This window comes from Rhipicephalus microplus, chromosome X (assembly GCF_043290135.1).
Source record: "Rhipicephalus microplus isolate Deutch F79 chromosome X, USDA_Rmic, whole genome shotgun sequence".
In the NCBI taxonomy this organism is placed as follows: Eukaryota; Metazoa; Arthropoda; class Arachnida; order Ixodida; family Ixodidae; genus Rhipicephalus; species Rhipicephalus microplus.
The window spans coordinates 388,933,148-388,955,447 of record NC_134710.1 but is presented as its reverse complement, the minus strand read 5'-3'; the positions used below and the strand labels follow the sequence as shown (position 1 = coordinate 388,955,447).

The following is a 22,300-nucleotide window of genomic DNA, read 5'->3' as shown; positions in this document are numbered from 1 at the left end:
AACCAGCTTCAAAACAAGCCCAAGATGGCGCCGATCCGCCGGCTGCTTCGCTGGCGGTGCGCGCGGGAAGTTCGAACAAATTTTCTGTTTTGCGGGTTGTTTTGCGACTCCCGTGATGGTTTGAAAATAGATTTTAACCTATTTTTTTATCGAATTTAGCGTTAATAATTTGAGGAGAGGTGCTTATAGGTTCAAAGATTCGAAAAATGCGTTTTTCTCAAAATCGATTTTTTGGCCATTTTTTACTTTTCTAAGACCCGCGTCCCCCCTTAAGATGGCGTGCTCGGTCGTCGCTGGAGCCGCATTGGGAGGCCGTGACGTGTCCAGACGTGCGGGCGCGATCACACTGAAAAGCCGTGTATTCTAAGAAAAAAGAAAAAAAGAGATGCTCAAGGTCACGAGGTGCATGTGACGTATTTTCTTTCGCCGTGCCATTCCTTTAATTAGCTTCCAGCTATTTTGTCGGGACAACAGAGAGAATTAAATTGCAGCGTGCGACTAATTTTTGGAACTCCGCCGCTCGTACTGGACTGTTTCTAAAAATTTTGCAGTGGTAAATTTGCGAGGCAACAAGCTTTACTGGCTTCGTGGCTACTTGAAAAAGTGTTGCAGGGCTCCTTTAAGTGAACATGTTACCCTCAAATCGTCATTTTATTAAGCTTAAAAGCTTGTTATGACAACTTGTATGCTCTAAGTATAATAAAATTTAAAATGTTACCTATTTTACAGGTTATCACTTGCATTTTACCGAAACTGATACCCACTACTACTCAAGGTTGTTTCGACTTCCTGTAAACGAAAAAAAAAAATTGACTTCCTGTGAACAGAAAAGAAATGACATTTGCATAGAGGCATTATTTCAATATAAAAATATATTGTGCTGGTTAGTTAGGTCATGATAAATATGCCCATTTTTCTTTGTATGTCATATATACTATTCAAAATCGATTCAAAATTATTAGACCAAAGTCACTATTCGCTTTACATTCGTTTCGAATCTAAAATTCACTATTTCCACAAGCCTAATAAATAGCACCTGTTTCACGGTCCAGTTGTGTAAATTTACCTACGTACCCCCCCCCCCCCCCCCGTCCCTCCTCCTCCGAACGCTCTGCTGCAAGGGGTCCTCCATTATTTCTGCCAGTCTGCAAGGGGTCCCCGACTCATCAATGGCTGAGAACCACTGCTTTAAATGATTCCACACTTAGATTATCTAAAATGCACCTTTAATGCATTCTTGGACCTTGCAATGAAAGTCTTGGACCTTGCAGTGAAAAATGCACTTCAGAACTAAACATGTCATGTGTCATCTCTTGAGTGCATACACACCAAAGAATTGAAGTTATTGAAGATAGAACTTGCGTCAGCTAGGCGAGAAAGAACGAAAAAGTGAGTGCTCTTGCACGCCCTTCACGCTTTCTACTATCAGCTACAAAACAATTTGTTCTAGCATAAAATATATTACTCAAGATAGCGCTAGATTTTTCTTGCTGAAAGCTACGTTCTCCATGAGTACTTCCATGATTACGCATTTTGTGACTTGCTTGCTCGCAGTTTTTCGGTATGTCGCGAATTCGCGACATGAGGCAGCAAAGGGTTAACTAACGTAAGCAAGCGGTGTGAGGTGCTGTTCTGTTAAAGTAGTTCCACGCGCTTTCCGCACAACCGCAACGCACGTGCCGAGACACCTGTCGCACGCAAGTGGCGGACAAATAAGCCAATTAGCAATGCTCTTTTACCCTCCGCAGCTTCGCCAATTAGCTTATTTGTCCCCCGCTTGCATGCGTTGCGGCTGTGCGGCACATGCGTTGCGGCTGTGCAGGAAGCGCGTGGAACGGCCCTTACTCTTGTTAGCATGCTGCACTCCTTGTCTGTGAAATGGACCAAGTAAAAAATAACTTTTTTTTTTAGGTTTTAAACTAAACTGTGTGTAAAAAAAGGCTGTCTCGTATAGTCATGAGCAAATTTAGCCATAAATGGCTACTTTCAAATCTGAATATATGGAGGCAAGATTAGTCATAAATTTAAGAGTACAGTGCAAGTTTGCAAGGGCACACCCCAACACTCTACACCATACAGTTTACTGGTCCATAAGAGTGCCATTGTTTCTTGTCTTGTGGGTTTTCCTAGCATACGCAGCCTCGAAACTCTAGGAAGACCACTGGTGTTCTAGCCTGTCTGGTCTTTGTACACAATAAAGTTTTTGTACTACTCTACTATTACTACTAAATGTACAATGCCTTGTACCTGCCTTTCGAATATTTGTTTTACAAGTTGCAAATAAAACTTCAGCGTACTATTGCAAATAAAACTTCAGCGTACTAGAATTCACAGGTTCCGTGATAATAGGAATAAACATTAAGAACATAAAAACACTCTTCTTTGTGACTTGTTTGGGCAGTAACTACCTTATGTAATGCAGTCTAATGCAAAGTTTTAGGGGCTAGGGGCTGCATTTTTAAAATGTTTTTGCTGGTTGCCTAAATGTCCTTGTGCAAATGCCTAGATAACAACACTAGCTTTTGGCTTCAAGATGACTTGAAGGTCGCGACGTCTGGAGCTGAATGCATTTCATGCTTTATAAGCAGGGCTATAGATACGTATGGCTGCTTTTGTGAACCGTACTGATAAGTGCCTCGAAGCCTACTACCGTATTTACTCGATTCTACCGCGCCCTCGATTGTAACGCGCACCCGATTTCCACCGCGAAAAAAAAAAAAAAACGTAAGACATCGATTGCAACGCGCACCCATTTTTCTCGCTGGCCCGCATGATCACACCACTCGAAAAAACGACTCCTTTCGGGAGCGTCTTCCATTTAAATATGAGGTACGGGCGAAACTTGTGCCCATCTGACGTGTAACAGAGCATTGCCGTCACTGTAGTTTTGCCGTGGACCGATGTCAGCACGCGAACTTGCTTCGCCCCCTTCTTCTCGACGGTTGTAATGCCAGGCATGTCGAAGTAAAGAGGCGTCTGATCGGCATTCCCGATTTGCCCAAGCAGGTAGCCGTTGTTGCGCCGCAAGTTTAGGACGAACCTCTGAAAACTGTGAAGCTTTTCATCGTACTCCTCCGCAAAACTTTTCGCATATGCATGTTCCCCTTCGGAGGAAAAAGCCTTTCCTCTTCATAAAGTTAGTTTTCCAGCACCTGCTCGCTTTAAACTGGCTCCGCATTAGACCTTTTTTTAAGACTAATTGCATAGCCCGCACTTGGAGCAGTTCTGTCGTCACGGGGCGCTGTGCCGCTCGCTGCTCAAGCACATACTCGCCGAGCAGTTCTTTAATTTGCGGAAACCGACCCTGCTGTGGTCCACTGAAGCCTTTGCGTGAAGCTTTGCTGTCGACAATCTTCTGCTTTTGTTTCCGCCGGTCCCGCACGCACGTTTCGGGAACGACCGCGATGCGGCCCGATTTCCGTCCGTTTCTGCACACGCGATGACTTTTCTTTTAAAAGCGGCATCGTGGTGCACCCGAGTTTTTGGAGTCGGCCCTTCCACGCCGTCGATGCTAATGCACTACTAGATGACGAACTCCTCAGCACACGTACGAAGTGCCGCACATGGGAAACACATAGGCAGAAATAGCCGACGCGCCATGCCGACGCACGTAGGGGGCGGCCATTTTGGATTTGCGATGGCAATAGATTGACCGTAATTTTTTTGTTCGTACTCGATTCTAACGCGCATGCGATTTATGAACTCGCTTAACCGGAAAAAAGGTGCGCGTTAGATTCGAGTAATTACGGTAAGTTGTTGGGGGCCTTCTGCTAGACACCTTGGAAGGGATGAACACTGGTCCAGTGAGGATCACAAGAGCGAAGGTACTGCACAGGTGTCATGGCGTACATAAGTTGATTGTGAGGTACTACAGTGGAACCCTGTTCATAAGTTTTTCAGTGGACCGAGTAGCAAAAATGTAACAGCCGAGAAAACACAAGGGTGAGGAAAGCTTAGAAAGTTAGAGTACAGGCGCTTTCGCTACAAGCAGTTTATTTTGGCAAGGTGAGCCTATGACTTATAAGATTCGAACATAGTTGACTACCGCTTCTTTCGCTCGCTGGTAAGCACCGCACGTTTCTTAATAATTTGGAAGGCGGCATTGCTTTCAGTGTCGCTTTGGTGTGCGACGTAGCTGAGAAAACAGTCCAGGGCCGCAACGACCTCTCCAAAGTTGAGATCGGCCAACTCTTCAGAATCGTGTGGCTTGTGCTTTTTGTCGTCATCGATGTCCCCGTCTTCAGTTGTGATGGAGTTTGCAACAATCTCTGTGATTGTGCGGCACTCCATCACGATGGCGGCATCCACAGCGATGTACCATATTTACTTGCGTAATCCTCGCACTCGCATAATTCTCACCCCCCCCTCATGGCCCAACAAAAATGCGACTTTTCCTTGAGTAATTATCGCAGCCTCGAAAACTGCCGCAATAATGTCGTCTGCTCGTTCCAGCCACTGATGATGATTGCGCGTGTCATCTGGCGCCATCTCCTAAGCATCAAGCGTACTATTGCACGGAGATTCAATCCGATCCAAGCCAAGCTGAAGTGGCCAGTGCACGTTGCGGCGTGTTTCGTTTGTTGTGTCGGTAATCATGGCACATTATGGGGCGATACTGAAGCTACAGGGCTGCTTTCAAGTTGAAAGTGATTGATCATGCACTAAACAACGGCAACAGGGCCGCTGGTAGGCACTTCGGAGTCTACGAGTTTTGTGTTCGCTACTGGTGGCGGCAGCTGAAAGCCACCATGACGCGTTGAGCCTGCCGTGTGCCTTAAACTGCGATTGATGGTAAACTTTATTTCTTCAGAAGGAAACTGCGGATGATTCTGTTAAATAGCCATCAGCCCAATACTGACGTCCTACGCTTACCTTTTGAGGGCTCCTGTTGAGCGACGAATGCTACCGCTACGCCCGCAACGCCCACAAGCTTTGCATATGGTATTCTAATTCTCGACTATTTGCTTGCACTTTTTGTGTCTCAAATCTTGCCTTGTGTTAAACCTGTGCTTTTATTGATGACATAATTATTAATTAGTACTTCTCAAAGCTTGCTGTTTGTTGATGGTGTGAGAATCCCGATTTGAGGCCGCTTCGTTTTCTTTTTCGGGGAAAGTTGTCCTGCATAATTCTCGCACCCCCCAACTTTGCATCGGTCTTCTGCCAAAAAAAAGTGCGAAGATTATGTAAGTAATACGGTAGTCGTCGTTCGTCGTACCCGTGGCACCCAGCGCATTCATTGTCGCATTGAGTTTTTGCCCACAAGAGGCTGGTTCCGATTGTTGAGCTTTGATGGCAGTTCCCCTTCGCTGTCCATACGGATCCCACATCTCGCGAAGCAGTGCTCTACAGTTGACGCGCTCAGTGCACTGCACGCTTATGTGACGTAATACATGGCGTCGAGTACTGAAACTGTCTTCGAGACGATGCGGTTGAGCGTTGACGGTGGCAGTCCAAGGCAATGTCGACCGTTTTTCGCACTGGCTGCTTGTCAATTGCTTTAAGTACGTTGTTATGCCTTGGAGTCCAAACCGAATTTCATTGCTTGTGCGAATGCAACCAGCGTCAAAACCAGCGAGCGAGCCCGGCTTATGCAATCCCAGCATCTCTGGCAGCGTCTTAAGCAATGTGCGGCAAGCTCCCTCCACCCACGGGTTCGATCCAGCCCGATGAGGCAGTAAACATCTAGTCCAACGCGTGGTAATACCGCTCACCCACGGGTGCAAGCCAGCAGCGGTTCCTGATCGGAGGCTGCTGACGCAAGGGTTCCCCAAGGCCTATAAAAGAACCAAGTGACGCTACCAGAAGCGGCAGACGCGAACATCGGAGAGCATCCGAAGAAATACGGGGTCCACGTCGAACCTCAGTGCGAGCTCCTTAAGCTGTTGGCCGCAATGCCGAATATGTAACTCCTCTATGATGTACATAAATGTTGCCTTAACTCACTGTTGCCTTGTCCGCTCCGTCTATCAGCTCTGCGCTGAAGCAGCTGCGGTGAGAGCGGTGCGTTACCCAACAAAGCCCAGCTTTTTCTCAAGGGAAAGCACTGTCCACTTACGCGACGCCATTCAGGCTTGACAAAGATTGCGTTGACAAGTTTAACGGTAACAGTCTCTGCGCACACAACAGCGACTGAAGACAAGTCGCAGCGTGCGGCTTTGGGACTGTCACGCACTTTTAGCATTCCGTAGTGAAACTTCCGTTCCTAGCACAGTGATGGTGATAGCACTTTTAACAAACGGCTGACTAAGGGCGGCCTCTCCTACCCGCCTGCGGCTTCTTGCAGCCTGTTTCTTAGCCAAGGCCGGCCAAGACTGTCAAACGTCAAATCAAAATTGCAGTTTTTGGGCGGGTTGTGCGGACTAGGTTGCGACGCGTCGTGCGGGAATGCTCTCAGAGTTTCGACGTAATAGCAAGGTTCGCAAAACATGGGATTCTATGAGAGCTATGCCGGTATCGGTGAAAGACAACTCACAGTTTCGACGTAACAGCAAGGTTCGCAATACATGGGATTCTATGAGAGCTATGCCGGGATCGGTGAAAGACAACGTAACAGCTCAGAAAACACAGCAGTGAGGAACGTAACAGCGGGGTTCCTCTGTTTCTTTAGGGCATAGCACAACAGCTACATGAGCACAAGCTCACTGTACAGCACACTCATAGAGTGGCCGAGCTTTTGTACTGACACCTGGATCAGATGCAGCTCTAAGACACTGCACAGTGATGCATAAGTATCAATTGCTTCCTTGTAATAATTGTGCACTGAATATGCTGCCAAACAAGCAAGAGACTGGCAAAGCATAAGAAAACAGACATCAGAGAAATGATGGCAAGGCATTTCTGGTGTTGATGCATTGCTTCTAAAGCATGGCAAGCGCTGGCTTAAGGGGGCAAACTGGTCTTAGACATTTTTTGTTTATTTCTTCAGTGATCTTGATGAAAATGCACAGCCTTGTGCAGTTTTTTCTGCTGATTTCAAATATGCAATTACTTTTCCTGTAACTCATCTCATTCCCAAGATAATGCAAGTTCAACCCCCATTGTTTAAGGCCTCAATAGAAAAAAAAGTGCCTAATTAAAAGCAAAATTCAAGATATGGCAAGATAGACTAATGATCCAAGATTGAAATTATGCAAGTAGTTTCTTTTATTTGGCCTTTTTAGTTATGTTATGGCAAATTGCACTTTCCACTCTGAAAAAGCAGTTGGCATAATATTACAATTTTGATGAGTAATTAATTAAAAAGGCTTGTACTCTAAATTCCATTCCCATACTTGGATTCTATACACATACAGGTTTCCATTGCAAGAAGAATTATTGCTCTACCAGCCCTAGCTGCCGAGATATCGAGGCCTTAAGATTGAACGGAGTCATAAATTCACATTTTGAGAAAAATGGCAAAAACAAATAACACACACTTTATTCAAAAACAACAATAAGAAGGTGCATATTTCACAATGCAGATCTTAATAGCCACCAGGAACATAGTCAGACTGGTGCTTAGCACTGCGGTGGCGCTTCTTTAGTGCTTGCTGGACCTTCTCACTAGAGGCACGCTTGCGGTTTGAGTCGGCCACTCGACGCCTGTCCTTCTCAGTCATCCGTCTGATGCTTGGGAGGGTGGCGTTGAGATTGAGCTCATCGAGGATTCCTGTTGATGTTCTCAAGTTGCCACAGTTGAATTTCATCACTGCCTCGGCAACTGCAGCTTCAACCGCAAACAGTGAAGCATGGCGCTGCTTAGGTGCCAAAGCCCAGATCACGGAATGAAGGCTTTCATTGCTATTCTGGGTTTTACCTCTTTGGCGCCTTTCTAGAAGCCCTCTACCAGACAGGTGCTCATATACTGGCAGAAGACCCTTGCACACATGTTGCGGCAAATTGTAATGGTGCCTCGGAGTGGGCTCCCCTTTGGCAGCAGCTGCATTTTGCCGGCACCAAGAGTCTGGGCCTGTGGGACACAGGCTGTGGTTTGACTCACTATCATTAGAAGTGATGTGATAGTAAGTCGCCATCACAGCTCTGTGCATGTCCTCAACATCTCCTTTGTGAGATTTGAGCGCCCAGCCGTAATAGGAGCTCAACTTCGTGATGAGGTCCCCGGTGAGCCTTCCCCTTCCTCCAAGGGTTTCAGAGGCACCTCCTTTGTGCCTTGCTACTAAATTGCGTAGGGCAGTGCCCATACGCTTTTGGACGTGATTGACACAGTCCTCTTTTTGGACTTTGATGAAGCCATAGACATCTGCTTCTTGCAAAGCGAGGAAGGTGCGGCTGTCACCATCTGACAGGATTGTAGTGTACTTGAGGCCATTTTTTTTTATGGACCTCTCAAAGAGGTGCACAGCTGCCTCAACTTCCATTTCGCCAGCTTTTTTTGTAGTATTTTTTTGGCACACGTGGCTGTCCTGCCAAGCCTGATATGCCGGGTCGTCTGCCTTCGGTCCGCGCTTGCATCCGGCACAGAAGTTGCTCAGAACGACATAGTCGAGCACTAGACCAGTGAAGAGCTCGATCACTGCCCCCACGCCTATGTGGGACGAGTGCCCGCGCGTCATCCAGGAGCCGTCATACGAGACTGCAATACTGTCGGCATTGTCAATATGCAGCTCCTTGTAAAGCTTACGAACTGCACTCGCGCACTCGCCCATGACTTTTTCGGCCGCGCGATTAGCTGCAGGAGTCAATTTCCGCTTCACATATCCTTGCCACGTTTTATTGTGAAGTCCGCGATGGGATATGTTCATTGTCGAAAATATATCATTCATAGCTGCTTGACGGTTCCCAGTGGCCTGCATGGCTCGAGCGGCGAGAATGTTGACGGCGAACGAGTTTACTTTCTGTGCTTCATCCACTCGCGGAGAGCTCCATGCTTGCGCGATGTCGCCGCAGTTCACGCAACGCGCACACATTTTCACGGCAAGGCCGTATTGTCTGTCCTGTCTGTAGATGCTGACGCTTCCGTTGCAGATTTTACATTTCATGGCATCTAACAGTTTACCGAAGCAGCCAAGATCGGCGATCAAAAAACTTGCCTTTTCGTTTGGCTCCGCGGGAGCGGCGCCGGCCGGTGCGTCGTTCCTCAAAAACTCAAGTTTTCTCTTCGACGCGGCGGTCGATGCCAGTTTCTGCAGCCTTGCATCGGCCTTTGTGCGCCTTACCTGCAGCTCCGATTGCGTTAGTAAGCTTGTATCACGGCGGACGCGGCCGCTGCTTAGCGAAGCGTCGGTGACCGGCGGGCCCGCTAGGCCTAACTCCCCGTCGACTCTCTCGGGCGCCTCGGCGATTCCTTCGCTGTCGGCGGAGATGGAGGTCGCGCAGTCTCGATGTTCGCAAAGTTCGTCTGCGCGTTGGGGTGATGGATGTGCCGGCGATGCGTCACGTTTGGGAGCATCGCAGGCTGGCGAGGCCGTCAGGCTTGCGTCGGCGGCATCGGCGGGCGACCCATCTCGTTGTTCGTTGACGCTCCTCGCCAAGAGACGCGCCTTGAAGTTGTTCGCCTGAGACTTTTTTCTTTTTTTGCCGAACTTATGCCGTGTATGAAACTTTCGTGCCGATCCAGGCATTGCAACAACTTCGATCGCGAGCACGCTAGTCGAAGCACAGGCACAGGAAATATGTCGGCGCGACAACAGGTGTTCGCGCGTTGTTGACGCGCCAAGCAGACGATGCGAGCGCAATCAGCCAATGAAGTGGCCACCTCGTGGTCACGTGCGCGTAACAACCAATAGCGTCGCGTACTTTGCTTCTTCTTTGGTTGCTTTTTTTTCGGTAACCAATGAGCGGAGCGAGGCTCTATGGGCGGGAATCGGAAGGTGAAGAAACGCTCTTTCAAACAAGACCGAGATCGCGGCAATGGCGTTCGGCAAACGGCAGCTCTGCATCGCGAAAGAGGTGGTGTTTTTTCGTCAGATTCTGCGCAAATCGAGCTCGCGTGTCCTCTTTGTAATGATATAACAAGTAAATTATCGCTTTCTGGAGTCTGAAAATTGGCAGGCAGGTGTAAAAATGCTTGCAGAATTCAAAAATGACATTGAAAAAAAAACGTTTTTTTCGCGATTTTTCGGTCCCAAAGACCCGTCCGCCCCCTTAAATGAGCAGCACAGAGCGGGCATGGTGAATGCTGTGCCACACTTTCCCTGCTTGGTTGGAATGGGTGGTCTGAATTGCGCTAACATTTTGCAGGCCGCTAAAGTGAGATATTCTTTGCAATTACGCATTTTCTTGGCATGAACAAAGCACTTTCTGGAATAGTTGACAAGAGTATGAAGTTGAACATGTTGGCAATACATAATTAATAATGTGGCGTGTAAAAACTGCGAGACACAGGACGAGAGAAAGAACAAAGAGGAGCACTCTTCTTTTTGTTCTTTGTCTCACCGTGTTTACGTGCTAGGTTCCTAGTTCTAGTATAGTATTTTAACTGTCCATGTCAGGTAAATAGTGTCCTTCTGTGTCCCTTTAAGGAAAGGCACTTCACAAGTAGTGAAATGACTGTTCTTCCCCTTTCTGAACACTGCACTGTCTTTGGCTGTTCTGTTGCCTTCAAATTACCTGGTTGAGCTAGCACAGTGGTGGCATGGCTCAAAACATTTCTTTTTCTTGTGCTGTGTGTGTGTGTGTGCAGGGCACCTCGAAATGGTACGGTTCCTTCTTGAAGCGGGCGCTGATCAAGAGCACAAGACAGATGAGATGCACACTGCCCTCATGGAGGCCTCCATGGATGGACATGTCGAGGTGGCTCGGTTGCTGTTGGACTCCGGTGCTCAAGTAGGATTACATTATTAGCACAAATTTTGGAAAAAGACAGATTAGAGGGGAAAAAAAAGGTAGGAGGAAGCATAGAATTTGGCACTAAATATTCTAAATCTTACTCATGGTTACATTTGCTCATCTTCGGTTCTCTGTGGGCAGTTGGGCGAATTTTTGACATTGTGTAGGTAATCGTCTTTTTCAAGACATTTAATGGTCAATGTAATGAAAAAAATTTAAATGTGCTTATGTGGCCCAACTATGTAAAAAAAAAAAAAAATCCACCTTTGAAGTGCAATTGCTATACAATTGAACACGGTTATATCAAACCCACATATAAAGAATTTTTGGTATATCAAACTCGCAAGTTATCCCCTTGAAGTTCCTTTGTAAAAGTATAGAAATTTGCGTGTTTATACAGAACGCTATTTTTACCCGCCTTCGGATATATAGAACGCTGCGCGAGCTGTAAAGTGCGTTTCGGCACTCTCTCCCCCCCCCCCCCCCCCGCGATCTCCGTGGCAGCGTGGCTCCGCGCACGAATTGAAAAGCGCATTTTGGCACTCGCAGCGCCCAGCAACCTCCGCGCGGCACCACGCCTCCGCCAAAACTCGAAACGCTCGAAAAAGGGTATGGGCGATAGGGCTCGGACTGCACAATCTGTAACTTGCTGAACGGCTTCTTTTTTTTTTGTTTCTCTTTATTTCATGCTTTCTCCGCATACCTGTTGGCTCGGAGAGCAGGCACAAAGGAGCCGCCGTCCTGCTCCTTTCGCCGTTTTTTTTATTTTTCGTTCCTGCCTTTCGCTGTTGCCCTCGCAGGTGTCCATCACCTTGTGAGCGCTTAATTGCTTCTGCTGTCACATCGCCTACGTACCACTGCATGTGCAGTATTTTTCTTGTGCGTGCATTGTGTGCAAAGCCACTGTGGACTCCTTGAATTGTTGACTTCTCGTGTAGCTATGGTCAGCGTCAGGAAGCGCAAGACCCTTGACTTTGCGTCGAAGTTAAAAGCTAGTCAGCGTGTTGAGGCGGGCGAGAAATGTTCCAGTGTCGGTGGACGACTTCGGTATTCCACGGAGCATTCAGGGTACCTTGTTGAAAAACAAGGCAGATATTAAGGGGGGGAGGCGGCTTTGAAAAAAAACTTTTTTATTTGTTGACCTAGAGCAGTGAAATTTGGCATGCATACTCATAAGTGTCTACGATAGGGAAATATGCAGTTTCATCATGATAGCTTCAGTAGTTCTCAAGTTACATAATGCTACACAATCCAATTACATGGTCTGCTCGTGGAAAGCCTAGCGCTGCAACAAAACATGCCAGGAAGCTGCGAATGGTGTTGATCTTTACTCAAAAGAAAGCTACAGGGTATGACACTCTCAGAATTTTTTAGTAAGTTCTTGTTTTTTTTAGAGATCATCATGGCTGCCGACACACATTGTCAGAAACAATGGCACGGACAAATCATCGTCTAGAAAAATAACAGGGCCACAAAACAGAAATTGAAGATTGCTGTACCCACAAGCAGTGTTCAGGGATTCAGGAAAAAAAAAAACAATCAAAATCGGTCCAGTCATTCTCGTGCTACTCTTTCCACGAGCAATGCACAATGTCCAAAACACACTTGTGAGAAAAAATCTGTCGAAGTTTTCGACAGGCTTTTTTTCAATGAACTGTTTTGTTTCTCGTTGGATATTGATGAAAAACGGCACAGACACTAAGAATAACCTCACAGTGCTTCCATAAAAATTTTGAAGTGATACCACGAATACTTTACGAGAAACAAATTATTTCTTCATTGAACCATGTAGAGGGGCTGAGCATAATGTCAAAAAAAAAAAAAAGAACAGTATTGAGAAAGCTGTGTTTAAAGTTTCGACTTTTCTTTACGTCTCTAAGACACCTAAAAATTGTGATCTCAGGTTTGTCTTTAGATATTTGACTTATTTTCATGATTTACTCCTTTTCATGAGTTACAAAGAACAAGTATGATTTTCAAACCAAGTTCTTTGTATGAAGGAGTGGTGTGATAGGTATGACAGAAAAGATTGTAATTGAATAAAACCATATACTGAAATTATTAAACATACTTTTTTGTGCTGAAGTTGTAATTAGCGTAATTAAGTACTTGATTACAAATATTCACTGAACTTTTTTTTATTTGGAGAGAAGTTAATTGCATCAGAAAAATGGATCACACCATGACGGCCTATGCCTTCTTTCTAAATAACAAAGTTACGGGCAGAAGAGTGGTGGCACGGGAATTTCTAGCAGTATAATTACTGACATAAAACGGGCATATAAAAATTCGTGCCCCTGATTCACACATGCTCTTTCGCCGCTCTAGCCGTGAAACGCATCATCATACAGCCGGTCGCGGAAACTCTAATCTACAGCAATTCATTAACCTCGGAACATTCATAGATGTTCGTGGCGATATCAAGCACGGCTCCAAGCACGTCTGAATCGCATCACAAAAGCTTACTGACGGCACTCCATATGACCGTGGGGTGCGCGGCCGCGGGGACAGTGCAGCCGGCGCGTAATGCACTTGCCAGCGGCGTTCGATGACGATGCGCGAAATGTGTAACTACGAAGACGAAAAATCGGCACGCACTGCACTTGGCATCGCATTTTCGAATGACGACGTGCGAAACTGCTAGCCGCTGTTCTGAGCGATCCTTGGCAGTGAGGGGGGCGACTAGCTTGACTGTGTTGTCGGCTGCCGATGCGTAAAATGCCCGTACAATATTCAGAGGAGCTAGCGAGTGATGTGGTACATTCCTTGCGAAGAAGCACGTCACCAAGAGTGCGCTTGCGCGTTGTTCCTGCCCGCAGTCTCGCTGTCAGCGGAGTTAGGCCTAAAGCCGACTCCGATGACGCGCCGCACTCTTAGACCGCCGCGCGCCCGCTCGTAGTAATCTGATCGTGCATCCGGTGCGGCCACTCGTAGTAATCAGATCGTGCCGCCGCTTACAGCTTCGTTGCTTGCGAAGAAGCACGTCGCCACGAATGCTCTAGCGCGTCGTTCCTGCCCGCAGTCGGCGAAGTTGGGGCTAAAGACGACTTCAATGACGCGCGGCGCTCGTAGACCGCGCTGACGCTCGTAGTAACCTGATTGCGCATCCGCTTACTGCGCGTAACTAAAGCGTAGTTATATCTTAAGTGATTATCAAGCCGTGAACACGTCACGAAGTGGCGATTTTCGAGAGCCATGTCCTCGCGACGCACAAGCAGCAGACGACGATCTCCCGGAGCAAGCATCGGGCCAATGGCGAGGCGAGCTGAGGCAACATGGCGGCCACGGCCAATCAAGGGCCTCAAAACGACCTTCAAACATTTGCTTTTTGCTCGCTTGTTGTTAAAGGGAGGAGTCAGCTGAGGCGGGAAAGTTAAACACGGAGAAATGCTCTTTCCGATGAGCCCAACAAGCCGGCTCCCGGCCCAAGCATACCGAAGCTATTATTTTTTGAAAATCGCCGTTTTCTCGCCATTTCCAGAAAAATGTTTTGCTACCTATGTGGGTGAAACGAATTTTCCGAAGCACTTCTGCGCGGTTTTCAGTGTAGATATTCTGGAACCAGATAGAAAGAGGGTTCCAGAAACTGAAAACTTTAGTTTCAAAAAATCGATTTTTTTGCCATTTTTCGCGATCCCAAAGCCGCGTCCCCCCTTTGGCATCGCGAAATTTGGCCAAAAAATCGATTTTCGGAAAATCTCATTTTCACATTCTGTGACCCCTTTTCTATCTAATTTCGAAGTTTCGTCCCTGAAAACAGCGTAGAAATGACGGAAAAAATTTTTATCGAAGCTAGGGTGGCGATGAATTTCACGGAAATTGTGAAAAAACGGCGTTTTTCGAACCGCGATATCTCCGCAACCACGTAACCTAGCGCCGCCATCTTTGTCTCTATGGATAGCGCGATTCTTCCGTTTCAAATTTGCCGCCTCGGCCGGCTGAACCAGGCAAGAGCAAGCCCACAGCAAGCCAAAGTGTAAAGGTATCACAACAGTTTCCGATTGGCGACGCGCGTCACGTGACTGTACGGCAGCTCCGCATTGGTCGCCCGTGCGGTCGCTTGTAGCAGTCGGCACAAATGTCGTCTGCTCTATGCGCTGACAGCGCTGACGGGCCGCTTCCTGCATTTGTTTTCAACTCGTCGCGGCGTGGTTTCGTGCGGTCGCTTATAGCAGTCGGCGCAAATGTCGTCTGCTCTACGCGCTGACGGGCCGCTTACTGCATTTGTTTTCAACTCGTCGCGGCGTGGTTTCGTTTGGTCGCTTGTAGCAATCTGCGCAAAGGTCGTTTGCTCTACGCGCTGACGGGCCGCTTACTGCATTTGGTTTCAACTCGTCGCGGCGTGGTTTCGAGATCGCATCGCGCTGCGATAAGACCGGCGCTCGTGAAAGGAGAAAAACGTTGTTATCCAGTTTGGCGCATTGCAGTTTTGAGATCAGTTCCCGCATGCGATCATGGACCGGCGATCGTTCAAGAAGAAACGCAAGACTGCGCAGCGATTTGGTGCTCGTAAGCCAAAGCCGCCGATCGTGAAAAAGAAATTCAGTCCGGCAACTTCTGCGAGCAGCGACGACGGCGTGCGGCACGACGAGGACTCGCAGCCGAGCACAAGCACGCACGGAGCATCGTCCGCGAGCATCGACGAAACTGTTCATATGCCTGTGGAGCAGTGCTTTGTGCTGTCTGAGGAAACATCCGTTCGTCGTTCCGCGCAGGCTGCAGACATCGCAGATGCTAAGCCTAGCACTTCGCGCGAGGATGTATTCATCGCGGATACCCAGCCAAGCACTTCGCGCAAGGATGTAGACGCCGCGGATGCTAAGCCTAGCACTTCGCGCGAGGATGTAGACATCGCGGATGCTCAGCCAAGTACTTCGCGAGAGGATGCGAGGCCGTCTACCAGCACCACCAGTAGCACGATTCGGGCCCGATTAGAGCCTCGTTTCTTATCAGCGGAGGCATCTCGCGAACGCGCCGCGGCTGTTCAGGAGTCCCTAAGAGCAGTGTCTGCGATGGAGCGCAAGATGTCACTGATGGACCAAGGGGACGCGAGCGACATCGAAACGGAAGACGAAGATGAGTTTTTCCTCGTGCAACGCGCGGCCCTGAAGGGTCTGTTTGGCAGTGCCCTGTGCCCGCAGTGCAAAGAGCCGGGACTCAAGGTGAAGCACGGAACTAAGCACGGGTTAGCGGTAAAGATGGTGCTCACCTGCACTGCTTGCGACGCGGACGCGAAAAATGCGTGGTCGCCGCCGCGAATGGAAAACAGCAAGTCATTTGAAGTAAATACTCGGGCCATGCAAGCTATAAATACTATTGGAAAGGGATCAGCTGCACTCAGTGATTTTTGGTCTGTGATGAATGTATCACATAGGGGAATTCACCACAAGACTTTTTAAAGGCATCTCAAGGGGGAATTTCGGCCTGCTGGCGCAGCAGCCGCGGCACGTGTGTTTTGCGACGCTGTTGCAGCCGTTCGCAATGTGTACAGCCAAATGGAGGGAACACCCACCAAGAATGTCACGGTGGTGTACGACGGGACGTGGATGACACGCGGCCACGCGCCCCACATCGGCATGGGCACGGTCATTGAATTCTACACTGGATTAGTGCTTGACAGTGTTGTCCTGTCCAATTACTGTCATGGATGTGCTGTGGGCCCTAAAGAAGGCGACGACGGCTACAGTGAATGGAAGGAAGCACATGTTTGCCAGAAAAACAGAGAGGCAAACTCGGGCCGAATGGAAGTCGAAGCGGCCCTCATACTGTTTCGGCGCTCACTAAAAAAAAAATGACCTGCGCTACACAACCATCGTTTGCGCTGGCGACAGCCGCACTTTCTTAGCTCTGTGTCAGGACCAGACTTACGGTTTTATACCCCTGAAGAAAGAAGATTGTATCAATCATGTTAAAAAGAGGATGGGCACAGCCCTGCGGGCCATCGTCACAAAGAGCAAGAAAGACCAACCTATCGGCGGAAAAGGTGGCCTTACACAAAATTTGATCAAGCAACTGACTGCCTATTATGGCCAAGCCCTTAGGCAGCATGCTGAAGTGGAGGATATGCGGCGAGCGGTCATGGCTACATTCTACCACACCACTTCGACTGACCAGGATCAACACCACGAACTTTGCCCACCAGGTCCTGATAGCTGGTGCAGACACCGGGCTGCAGAAGCTAAAGGTGAACAGCAGCCACCCCATAAGTACTACCTGGGACGACACCTTGCCGCTGCCCTGCTGCCTGTGTACCAGCGACTTTCGGACCCACAGCTTCTTGCGCGGTGCCAGGGCAAAAAAACTCAAAATGCTGCCGAAAGCCTGCACTCAATTATTTGGTCAATTCTGCCCAAAGAAGAGCATGCTTCATTGATAGCCGCAGAAAGTGCTGTCAGTGAAGCAATCTGTAGGTATAATGCTGGGAACCTCCATGCCTACACCCAACTTTGCACATCTCTTGGTCTCCAACCTGGATGCCATGCACTTCGTAGAGCAGCCGAAAAAGATGCCATGCGGAAAAAAAAGGCTGCGAAAGCTCATCAGGCTAAAGGTCAGATGGCCAAGCGACGCCGCACTGCAAAGGACACTAAGGACTACAACCCTGGTGCCTACTAGGCATGTAAACCGGGACTCAAGACTTTGAACCTTGTTTTCTCAATACTGTTTTTTTGGCATGTTGCTCAGCTTGTGGAGCAGATATCTTTGCAACTACTTGACAGATTTTGATTGTTTTTTTTTGCAATGCTCCTTGAACTGTGCTTCAGGGGGCTGCGTTTTTATTTTTAAAATTTAGCCTTTTAAAAATTTTTGGTAGGGTTTCTTGTTTGTAGTGCAAATGTGCTCATTGAAGTATCAGTGGAGAAAACATGAACTACAAATTTTAGTGTTGCAAAAAAATTATTTTGAAAACGCAGCCCCCTAGAGCATACATTCACCTCTGCACACAGTGTTTACCATCTTTCTATGTCATTTTTTAAACTCTCCAGCCGCTCCACGAGGTCCAGTAATGAAATTATTTGTTTCTCAGAAAGTTTTCATGATATCATCTTGAAATTTTTATGGAAGCATTATGAGGTGATTTTTAGTCTCTGCGACAATTTTCATCAAGATCTTACCTGAAACAAGAAAGTTCGTTCCGAAAGGCACGTCCCCCGTTAAGGCAAATGCTGCGGAGCAGCAAACGTCAGGAGCCTGTCATGTGCATGCTTCTGCCTACGGGAATGTAGAAAAGGCACTCTTTGCCTGGTTTTTACAAGTGCGCGGGAAGAACATTTCGGTGGATGGCCTGATGCTGATCGCCAAGGCCAAATGGTTTGCCGCTGCACTCGGTGAAACAAACTCAGGGAGACAACAGCGTGTGGCTTCACTGATTTAAGCAGTGCTACAACATCGCGGAAATTCGTAGCAGTGCTACAAATCTCCGGGAAGTTTTCTTCCTTGGGATACCTTCAATGCCTGGAGGGACGTGAAGATGGACACAGTGGTCAACCGCTTCCTTAAGGCAGGCTTCCAGACAGTGAACTTGTGGAAGCCGGTGAAGTCCACGACGACGCGTTTCGCGAGTAGTCCCGCTTTCCGGCAGCAGTTCCACAAGAAGTGCCTGCGGACGACTTCGTGGAAGCGGACTGCAACGTCCAAGCCAAGGAGAATCGTCTGGATGGTGCGTTCCAGGCCGGCAGCTCATGTGACAAGGAGAATCGTCTGGATGGTGCGTTGTCTACACGTGCATACTCTGCCGCTGAAGTGGCGGCAGCGTTCGGCATCATTCGCCGTTGTATTGGCCGCATGGAGGGAACCGGGCTGTCGAACCTAGACAGCCTTGATAAGATCGAGACTACTATCTTCAAATTTTCAAAAACGAAGAAGCAGGCTAAGATTAGCAATTTTTCTCATGCAAAAAAATTATGTTGCGGTGTGTCTATGGAATTAGTTGTCATTCTTTAATGCACCTCTTGTAGGTGATTATCCGCTACAGGTAAGCTCTCGGGGCCTCTATTATTTTATGTCAAGTTTTTTGTATATCAAACTAATTTGCTATCTCCTTCACGTTCTATATATCCGTGTTCAACTGTATCGGTCAAGCACCAGTTCTTTCTTGCTCTTAGCAAGTGGTAAACGCGTACCATGCGGGAGTTGGGAAGCCCAAATTTATAGCAAGCACTAAACATGGAAGGAAGTGAGCTTATCATCCTGCAATGTTTATGTAATAAGTTTTCTTCAATGACTGTATGTTCAGTGTTTTCCCGTGGCAGATGTAGTGTAGTGCCTGTAGAAGTGTTCTTGTGATTGTGAGGGGTTTTCTGTGAATTGTAGGTGAACATGCCGACCGACAGCTTTGAGTCACCTTTGACATTGGCAGCCTGCGGGGGCCATGTTGAGCTGGCCATGCTACTCTTGGAGCGGGGTGCCAATATCGAGGAAGTGAATGACGAGGGCTACACGCCACTTATGGAGGCTGCGCGTGAGGGCCACGAAGAAATGGTGGCCTTGCTTCTTTCTCAAGGGGCCGACATCAATGCCCAGACGGAAGAGACGCAGGTCAGTTATCCACAGGTGTTTTTTGTTTCGATTGACAGCTGAGCGCCAGACATTTTCCTGGGAAGGTGCACTTGCGCTCCATTTGCGTCCCCCTTTTTTTTCTCTCGTTTTTTATACAGGCTCCTCAGAGACATCAATAAATGAAATCCCACCTAATTAGAATAGCTGATTTAAATTTGATCTGGTGATTTGAGCCTGAGCCTACGCAGTTAAAGAAAATGTTAAACCCGGAATCATGAATGGAAAGCAAACTGATGTACAGTGAGAACGGGGTTGCATGTTGCCAGGATAAAGCAAGTCAGTGATCATGCCGTGATAGGGCGTGATCACGCATCTTAGGGTTTCGTACTACATCAGCAATTAAGGAGGTAATAGTGCACTTGAAAATATTTCGGAATGTATAATTGATTTTTAGGAAACTTGCAGAGTTTTTTATATTGGTGTGCCAACGATTTCAAATATGCAATTATACGTTGTTTTACAGTCGCCGACCGATTTTTTGGACCTGGCGGGGACCAAAAAAAAAAGTCCGAAAAATTGAACAGTCCGAAAAATTCGTTTTTTGTCAGAAATATTAACTTTATTGCATCAGGCAGGCTTAAAGAAAAGTCCATGATTCTGCCTTGCCTCGTATTACGCTTGAAAGCAATTTGGTTTGCCCATATTTGTCCCAAGGTGACATCGTCACCGTAAATGCTCGACAAAAGTGTCACCGCTGTGGCGATCTCCGCTGCCGACAGCTGCGGGCGATCATCGTCATCATTCGAACCGCTCTCCGGCTGTGGCACAACCTGGCGAAGAATTTCCTCTTCTGTGGGTTCCGCGCACGAAATTGGCATCGTCCGCACGAGCCAAGGCTTTAAATAGAGAGTTTTAGAATAACGTTTGCAGGCGCTGCGGATATAGCGGGCGCATTTTGAGTTCTAGAAAAACGTTTGCTCCCCCTAGGGAAAGGTCTAGGGACGTTCGCCTCGACCGCAAACTCAAATGCACGAAAGCTACAGACAACACTTCGCTGGCCGCGATCACCACACGCTATTTCGGATTTTCTGCGGGCAAACCGCGAACGGTGACTCCGTGTTGCGCTGCATGCGCAGTCGCAGCGACCGCACCGCAAAGGCTCGCGGTGCGCTATTCTAGAACTCCTTAATGTCATTGTGGCAAGCACATTCACTCCACTACTGCGCAGCTCCGCCTTTTCCCTGTACGGTGCGATGATGACAGTGCTGACCACTATGGCTGACCAAAGACAAAAAAATGTTCTCGTGCCGCATTTTCTAAAGCAGACACGACCTCCGAAACTTGAAATATGACGTTTGCTTTCCAATCTTGGTGGCAGGAAAGCCATTTTAAAATTAAACCACTAAGCTTAGTCAAGCCGGCAGAAAATCCAACATGGCGGCATCCATACAGGTTCATGGCGCGGCTCGAAACAAGCTTTTTAGTGCGAAAAATTCAACTTTAAAGGGCGAGTTCGTCCGAAAAATTGGTCGAAAAAATGCATTTGCCCTGTTGGTCGAAAAAATGCATTAGCCCTGTGGGAACCCTGACGGTGCACTTTTGAAGTCCGAAATATCCAACAAGTCCGAATTTTTGGAGTCCAATAAATAGGTTGGCGACTGTACTACGATGTAGACCACTTATAATGTAACCGCTTTATTGTGCAGTCTTAAAATCTCGTCTTTTTTTTTTACTTCTGTTTACTCTCGAATAGAACCCTATGTACATGCGAGCCCGCTTATAACGAACCTGAGCCTGACGCAGCATCCGTTCGCTCTATCCCGAAGTTCGTGGGAAATGAAACACAGCTTTTAAAATAGAATCCGATTCCTCCAACTCGCTTTTGCCGCGTACTTCATTCACAATGCCTTAATCCGTGCATGGTTACGTGGTGTCGGCATTATCATCAGCCATAATAAAACTATCACAACAGATGTCCCACCCGCTCTGTCGAAGTCGTCGGCGCGCTGCCACAAATCGCCGCCGCAGTGGTTCTGTTTGGAAGCTTCAGGCTCAAAATCGGTCCTGACGTCGACGAGGTCGGCCTTGCGAAAATAGTTTCGCGTGTATTAGCAGTCGCCGCCACCCATGAAATATTCATCTCCACAGCTGAATACCGGGATGCCCGAAGCGGCAGGTTGGCTGCCAGGCGGTCAACAGCTCTGAGCAAGCGCTCCGCACCGCGGCACCTAACGCGAGTATTACACCAAAGCCAAGCGGTCACACTTTCGTCGTTTTGTTGAGCGGCAGGAAAAAGCGTGCAAGTCCTCCTGTCTGCCATCCTGACCACACACGCGTACCAAGAGCGAGCAAGATGCGCACACCTGACACACATGCCAGAACGCGTGGAACAGCTCTGGGCCCGTTTCTAGTCAGAAAGTGAAACTAATTCGAGCTAGCGTGGCTGGCGTCGCGGAGCGGTGGAGGCGGGCAAAGGGGTTGTGATCAAGAGAGGAGAGCAGATTTGCAAAAGAAGGGCAAGGGAGTTGTGACAGAGGGAAGAGAGGGAGGATACGGGGGAGGGTGACCTCGAAAACTAAAACACGCGGGAAGAATGCAGGTCTAGTAGCTTGCATAGAAGGTTCGTGCCACTCGCGCGTAGAAAAAATCGAAAAATGAGTGCCTGCGCGCGTAGATGTCAAAACACAGCCGCCTGGATCGGCGTGCGTGGCGGTGTTCAAAGAATTGGCGGCTGTAGTGAAAAATCGTTTGTTGTGCCGGCGGGTTTGTGTGGCCTCACCGATTTCAATATTTTGCGATCGTTCCGCGCAAATTAATAGCCGCTTTTGTGCTTCCGCATGCGTAGGGAGGGCATGTTGAGCCGAGTGCAAAGTGAGCGAGAACAGGTCCTAAAAACGAAACGAATCGCGAATTTTCAGAATTGGTGGGGTAGCGTACTGCGTGCGCTAGACGCAGACAATAGGATAGAGACGGTGGCCAGCTCTGCCAACGACAGTACCAGAAATCAAAAACAGGGGAGATGGCGGACCGG

General features: G+C 48.0%; 1 protein-coding gene and 1 pseudogene across 13 annotated transcripts in view; both read left to right on the top strand.

The window, feature by feature from the left end:
* mask (multiple ankyrin repeats single KH domain) overlaps positions 1–22,300 on the top strand; it is a 340,851-nt gene that overhangs the window by 91,160 nt on the left and 227,391 nt on the right. For all 13 annotated transcript variants that reach the window (XM_075880102.1, XM_075880101.1, XM_075880092.1 and 10 more), the window contains exons 6-7: positions 10,625–10,767; positions 19,084–19,308. In XM_075880102.1, coding sequence (XP_075736217.1) covers positions 10,625–10,767; positions 19,084–19,308 — 368 coding nt within the window. The remainder of the gene's footprint in view (positions 1–10,624; positions 10,768–19,083; positions 19,309–22,300) is intronic.
* Positions 10,777–19,077, top strand: LOC142776438 (uncharacterized; annotated as a pseudogene).